This window comes from Berghia stephanieae, chromosome 8, assembly GCF_034508935.2.
Source record: "Berghia stephanieae isolate SIO BIC M18660-M18661 chromosome 8, UCSD_Bste_1.3, whole genome shotgun sequence".
Taxonomy (NCBI): Eukaryota; Metazoa; Mollusca; class Gastropoda; order Nudibranchia; family Aeolidiidae; genus Berghia; species Berghia stephanieae.
In genome coordinates this window covers 48,999,646-49,007,145 of record NC_088367.1, presented here as the reverse complement: position 1 = coordinate 49,007,145, position 7,500 = coordinate 48,999,646, and the positions used below count along the sequence as shown (strand labels likewise).

Genomic DNA, 7,500 nt, shown 5'->3' with positions numbered 1-7,500 from the left:
TCAGGGCCTGTTGCTTAACCATCCCTCATTCGTTCCATGGCATGTTCAATTTCACTTTTGGTGATGTTTGGTCCGCTTAATGGTTCTTTAAATTTCAGTGGTGGTTCATTTCTATTTGGATCATTGTACAGTTCGCCTATGTATTCTACCCATCGGCTTTCTATATGTTGTTCTTCAAATAGCAGTTCCCCTTGTTTGTTTTGGATACAACTTCCTGCTGCTTTGCTTTTCCTTTTCCCTGATAGTTCTTTTATTCTTTGGTGAGCTTGTTGGGGTTGGGTTTGTATTCTCTTTCGATTTCGCAGCATTTCCAGTCTAGATAGTTCTCGTGTGCCTCGATGCATTTGGATTTAATGTGGTTGTTCAATGTTTGGTATTCTGCAGACCCTCTGTTGCATTTTCGTCTTTCTTCAAATAGGTTTAGAATTTCATTTGTCATCCATTCCTTTTTGCTGTTTATTTGAGCTATTGGTAAATGCTTTTCTGCAGTTGCTTTGACACACTTTTGGAATATATCAAATTGTTTTTCTCACTAAACTGTATTAAAAAGACTATACACGTTCACGGTTACACATATCTTTGTGTGTTTGTTTGGTGCATTATATTTCCGGATGGCAATGTTGTGAGCTACTTAGCCAAGCAAGGGCGTACTATCTATAGTTAACTTTTAAAATAGAATAAAATACCCTCACAGGGATTATATAACTCTTCAGAATCCTTAAACTTATGTAGTCTGGTATCAGCTTTCATTTTCAATAAGGTAGAGATACTCATAACGTTTTGAAATGGGAGCCAAAATTTTGTAATTCTGCGAATTATCCGTAATATTGAATACGACACTTATTTACGTATTAAATATTTAATTCTCAATATTATCACTGAATTGTATTGAGTACTATTTATTATATAATTGGTAGATTGCATCTATGCATAAAAGTTACACGGGGCGTTTAAAGGTTTTAGAACCTATTGGTTCTTAAACGATACGATACGATATCGTAATATGACAAATACGATACGATACGAATAGTAGGCAGGCCCGTTTCATGTTTGTGACCCGCTATCAATTTAAATTTCCAGTACTTAGTTCATCCCGCGACACAATACCGCTTCGAAAATATGGGTCACATTTATATACATTGCTAATACTAAATTAAATAAATGTTTTGTTTGTTGATTATGAGTATGAGGACTTTTATGATTCTATTTATTAAGATTATTAAAAACAAAACAACAACAACAAACTTTTGTTGAACAGAAGGTGAACGACACGAGTGCTATCTGAAACAATTACCCATTGTCCCACGGCTTGTTATAGTGTTAATAAAGGGATCCTAGCTCAGTTTATAGGGCACTCGCATTGCAAGCTAAGGGTTCGGTGCTTTTGAGATTATCTTCTTTTTTTTTTTTTGTCTTTCTCTGTTCATGATATTCCTGTTGACGCCTTGCGGGAGTCTTCTTAGATTCGTAATTCTGTAATTCACTCCAGTCCGCAATCTTAAAAACATTTATATATAAAGCCGATATTGTATGTATATATATATAATGTATATTGAATTTTTCATACAAATCTGACGAATTTACAAACCTTAAATTAATATTCTAATGTGAGGTTGTTTCAAACTTTTTATTTTTCTTGTTCATCGTCATCATATTTTTGTCCTCTCTCTCTCTCTCTCTCTCTCTCTCTCTCTCTCTCTCTCTCTCTCTCTCTCTCTCTCTCTCTCTCTCTGTCTTCCACCCCCCCCCCTTTTTTTTTTTAAAAAATTTTGGTTTCCACTGTTATTTTAACACAGGGGATGTCTGTGTGGCATGTTGACTGTTGACAGTTTTCAAATTTTCATACAAATTAAATAATCTTGAAGTAAGAATGTTATAATAATATATGATGAAGCTCTCTCTCTCTCTCTCTCTCTCTCTCTCTCTCTCTCTCTCTCTCTCTCTCTCTCTCTCTCTTTTATTTTCCCCACTGTTGTTTTAACACAGATTGTAATGCGTGGTATGTTGACTGTTGACGTTTAGCCTCCCGTCTGCTGCTGTCGCCATCGATGTTAACTAGTTACCGGTCGTACTCTAGAAAAACACGTATTTCAAAATTTGGCCACAAAACGTCCCGAAGGTTTAAACGAATCTCATCTTGGCAAAAATAACTCAAAAATGTGACCCATCGTCTCAAAACGGTATTATGTCGGAACGAACCACTTGCTTAAACGCCGAATTAAATGTTAAACTAGTCAAAAATATAAATTGTTGGCATTAGCACCCTTAAATTATGGTATCAATTCTCCTCAATCAAACATACAAACTCAACACAAATCTGATGTTTCTGGCTATAAATTCAATTTTCAACATCTTAACCATCCCGACGTAATACCGTTTTGAGGCGAAGGGTCACAAATGTCTCTCAATTCCGGGACTGGGACTTGAATGAAGACTTCGCAATTTCCCATTTTGATTGGGGTTTGTTTTTTTTTTTTTTTTTGTTTTTTGTTTTTTTTTTTTGTTTTGTTTTTTTTTTTTTTTTTTTTAAATTACTTGTTTGTTTTATTTTACCAAGATGGGTCGTCATCTAACTCACTCAATCCTAGAGATTTTTGCTACTTTTCAAAATTAATTAGAAAAATGTATTAAAAATGAGCATGTACATAATAGATAGTTTTATTCGACTATCATTAACATGCATTAAAAAAAAACAAAACAAACAACTTTAGCTTTGATACTACGCCTATAATTTGTCTCAGAAAAATGTAATAAATAAATAGGCATGGGGTAAGAGTAACCCTGGGTAAACTACGGATATAGTCGGTGTTGGGGTTGAGTGAGTTAAATCGATCGATATTCGAAGGACGAGTTTTCTGGCCAAATGTTGAAATACGTTGTTTTTACAGAATACAACAGTTTTAACTTGGTTAAATTTGTTTTCTGAGCTTGTTCGTATTTATTTATTAGAGGACAGGACGCTTCTTCTTTCCACTATTTAGAGATAGCCATCCATCCAGCCCCTATCGAACGCAACCTATCTATAGGCTACTTGCTTTTGGATGACAGTATTCAGACATTCGTGAAACCAACACGTTCGCGCAGAAGTGAAGTTTTTTCTTTTTTAAAAACTTTTTGGTGGGAGAGTTCATTATTTGACCGTCTGGTTTCATATTGTTGGAGAACGGTTTGTATTTAAACTTAAAATTTTTTTTTTAGGTTTGTTTGTTCGTTGGTTTTGTTTTGTTTGTGTGTGTGTGTGTGGGGGGGGGGGGGGGGGGGGGTGGTTTGTTTTGTTTTTTTTTTTTTAGTTTTGAGTTTTATTTATTTCTTTATTTGTTATTTACAGTTTCTTTTTTTGTTTGGTTGGTTGGTTTAGGTTTTTTTGTTTTTTTTTTTTTGTTTTTTTTTTTGTTTTTTTTTTTTTTTGGGGGGGGGGGGGGGTGTTTTTTAAATTGTTTTTTGTTTGTTTATTTTGAATCGTACTTATTTGTTATTTACAGTTACTTTATTTTTTTCTTTTCTTTTCTTCTTTATTTCCAGTGCCGAGACCAACACCACCCAAAGACAAGATTACCTTTATAGTTGTTTTTTTTTTTTTTTTTTTTTTTTTTTACACTAATACACTGTAAAAAATTAACATTTAAAAGCCTTCCATTGGTCACTCTGTCTTGATTATTTTATTTTATTTTACTTCTGTCAGTTCTAAAGTATAATATTTTAGTGCAACTGGAAAACTTGATTTTAAAAATAAAAGAAAAACAAACACACCAAAAAAAAAAACAAAAAACAAGAAAAACAAGGAAAAAAAACTTTTTAAAAAATGGCCCCATTGTCATCGGTGTCTTCTTCTTCTTCTCCGTCGTCGTCGTCATCCACATTATCGTCTAAAAATCATCGTCGAGGAATTGTCACGATGTCAGCAATTCTACAAAACGATCATCTTCACATCTGCTGTTTTAATATCCTCTGTTTCGTCGACGTTATCGTCATCCTCATCGTCGTCGTCCACCACGGTCTATTCATCCGATAGCCTTGGAGATATATTTACATCGGCGTTATTGTCCAAATCATTAGCAGCAGCAGCAGCATCGTCATCGTCATCATCTAACAGCAGTCAAGCAAGTTTAGGAGATTTGATTTCAATGTTACAGCTGGACTGGTCGACGTCATCATCATCATCATCGTCGTCCACTATAGGCAGTGAGTGTCTGCGGAATGCTTCTCTATCTACGGGCAAGGCTGCTGATTGCATTGTGTCCCAGGGGAAGGTACGATTTTTCACTTTTTAAAAATTAATATAAATTCGTAGTATGTGCAGTCTTCACGCCCCCCCCCCCCTCTTTTTTTCCTCGCATTGTAGTTGCTGCAGATCGAATGAAGTTGACGTCACTCGGGCCTTTGTTATGGTTGTTTGTTTGTTTGTTTGTTTTTTTTGCCATCCGCGTTTATGAGTTATGAGTAATTCTCACTAAACTGTATTAACCATACTAAAGATAGTATGCACTTAGCTAAGAAGTTCATAACATTGCCATCCGGAAGTATAACGGACCAACACACAAAACTGTGTGTATCCATGAACGTTTATGGTCAGGTTAATAGAGTTTAGTGAAAATTACTCATAAACGCGGATGGCAAAAAAAAAAAACAATAACAAAGACCTGAGTGACGGCAACTAAGAACTATCTATTAAAAAAACCGTTTAAGATTACACATAGTTTTGTGTGTTGGTCCGTTGTACTCGGCAATGTTTTGAACGTCTTAGCCAAGCGCACACTATCTATAGAAGGAGCGAAATTAACGTCACTCAGCTCTTTGTTATTGATTTTAGCCAGCCATTTTTCATGATGACTGTTACACAAAATTCTATCAATCAGACCAAACGTTCAGTGTTACGCATAGTTTTGTGTGTTGGTCCACGTTATATCCGGCTGGCGGATGTTGTGAATGTTTTGGCTAAACACATAACAACAATACGATAGGAAGATCGGAAGGTCCTGGGTTTGAGCCTCGTGCTCGGCGCATAGTTGAGTCCTTGGAAAAGGCTCTTTACTCACATTCTCTCACCGTTCTCAGGTGTAAAATGAGTACCTGGCCGTTAACAGCGTTGTCTTTGTCCGAAAAATTGTAATATCGCCTAACAGGCGTCATGTCCCGTCCTACATGTTAAATGTTCCTGTTGACCAGGGACCCCTTGTAAAGCTCTTACATCTAGTGGATATTGCGCTATATAAAGCTCAATTTTTAAAAAAAAATTTTTTATAGGTCTTCTTACTTTTACCTGTCTTGCTTTTTTTTTTTTTTTTAAATAATGTATTTCGGGTATTGATGGTATGCGTTTAAGTTAAGTACTCGCCAGATCTTTCCTACCATCAGACAAAACGTGACTGTGCGTTACTTTTAACGTTTATCGTGAGTTGAAAGATAATTTAGAATTAGCCGAGTGACGTCAACTTCTTGCATTCTATAGATAGAATGCGCTTGGCCAAGGAGTTCACAACATTGCCATCTCACAAACGCGGATGGCAAAAACAATAACAAAGGCCTGAGTGACGTCATCTGCATACTATCTATAGCGGTATAAATCTACCGACAGAAAAGTCTTCTATACATAGTTCGAAGTTGACGTCACTCAAGTATTTGTTATTGTTTTTGGTCATCCGCGTTTATGAGTAATTGTCACTAAACTGCATTAACCAGCAGACTATAAACGACCATGGATACACACAGTTTTGTGTGTAGGTCCTTTATACTTCCGGATGGCAATGTTGTGAGCTTCTTAGCCAAGCGCATACTATCTATAGGATTGAAGTTGACATCACAGAGCTCTTTTTTTTTTTTTTTGGGGGGGGGGGGGGGGGGGGTTGTAACCGCCAATGAGGGGATTAGTCCATAATAATACTAAGATTATAAAATGTTTAAGGTTACACATCGTTTTGTGTGTTGGTTCGTTTATTCTGGCGGGCAGAAAATTGAGTATTTGACTTAAATTCATAACTTCAATTTATCGCTGGGTTTTGTTGTTTTTATTTTTATTTATTTATTTTATTTTTTTTTTTTGGACACAGTGGACACAAACAAAACGAAACAAAAATTTACACTCTTATAGAAGGAACGAAATTGACGTCGCTCAGCTCTTGTTTTTTTGTTTTTTTTTTAGCCAGCCATTTTTTAAATGAAAAGTTCTAAATTCTATCAATCAGACTATAAATTATAAACGTTCAAGGTTACACATAGTTTTATGTGTTGGTTTGGTTCATTTTATTCTGACGGGCATAAGTTGTGAGTATTTTACTTAACATCAATTTATGTCAAACTTTCAAGGTTACACTTAGTTTTGTGTATTGGTCCGTCATATCCGGCTGACAGTTGCTGTAAGTATTTTATCTCAACGCATAGCATCAATATATTCATAATATGAGAGACGAGTTACGGCACGTATTGTAATATTATGACAACTGACTTAATCTGCCGAACTCTGAAAAATGAAAAAAACATTTAAAAACTTGGCCAGAAAACTCGTCCTTCAAATATCGATCGATTTAAATGACCCTTGTCTTGGCAAAAAACTCTCAAACCCGAGACTTCACAAAGTCTTCATTACGGTCTCAGGTTTGAGAGTTTTTGCCAAGATGAGGGTCATTTAAATCGATCGATATTTTAAAAGACGAGTTTTTTGGGCAAATTTTTTTAAAAAATTTTTGGGGTTTTTCCAGAGTACGGCATGAATTTCTTTACTTCTTTTTTTTTCCCAAAAAAGTTTTTTTTTTTGTAAAAACCCAAAGGGTTTACGCTGTCTGTTTACATTTTTTTGGAAAATTGCCATAAATAAATTTATAAATAGAATAAATAGATGTTAAACAACTAAATGGGGGGGGGGGGGGGGGGGGGGGGGGGGGGGGGGGGGGGGGGGGGGGGATTGGGGAGCATTGGCCTCGCACGCAAACTGTCCGTACGAACACCACTGTGCAAAATCGGGAATTTTAAAAGCATAAATTAAAAAAGTTATTTTAAAAACCCCCCCCACCCCCCCCCCCCCCCCCCACATTATAACGGCCCCCCAAAAGTCCTGCCGTCACTTCCGCGAAAATCCCCGCATAGTACGGGAAAAATGGGGGGCCCTTAAAGAGATATTATGAAAATATTTCTGCAACGAAACAAAAAAATGATCTAAGGGGGGGAAAAAAATTATATAAATAAAGATCTTTTTTTGACTTTTTTACATTCTGATCACAAAAAACCCCATAAACGTTCTAAACCCCGCATGAAAAAAAAAGTACCGATTTTCTTTTGTTTTAAAACCCCATGCTCGCCGTTGCGGGGCCCAAATTGACATCAGACTATTATTTAATCAAATTTTGGGGTTCCCTTTTGGGCTTTTCGATAGCCCCCGCGTCCTTTTAAAAAAGGGTTCGGGCAATTAATCAACTCTTGTCCTTTTGGCGCCCGGCCCCGAAACCCGGGATACGGGGGGGGCTTTCCCGGCCTCCCGTCGTTGACCCCTTTTTTTTTTTTTTAAAC

The 7,500-nt window shown here is 36.3% G+C and overlaps 2 protein-coding genes across 2 annotated transcripts in view; one reads left to right on the top strand and one right to left on the bottom strand.

Moving 5' to 3' along the window:
* LOC144978808 (uncharacterized) overlaps positions 1-3,593 on the top strand; it is a 51,092-nt gene extending 47,499 nt beyond the window's left edge. Inside the window, exon 11 of the mRNA XM_078925331.1 lies at positions 3,523-3,593. The gene's annotated coding sequence lies outside the window, so the exon portion shown is untranslated. The remainder of the gene's footprint in view (positions 1-3,522) is intronic.
* Positions 3,594-3,907: 314 nt separating this feature from the next.
* Positions 3,908-7,500, bottom strand: part of LOC144979039 (uncharacterized) — a 9,934-nt gene continuing 6,341 nt past the window's right edge. Inside the window, exon 6 of the mRNA XM_078925654.1 lies at positions 3,908-3,997. Within this exon, the coding sequence (XP_078781780.1) occupies positions 3,908-3,997 (90 nt within the window). The remainder of the gene's footprint in view (positions 3,998-7,500) is intronic.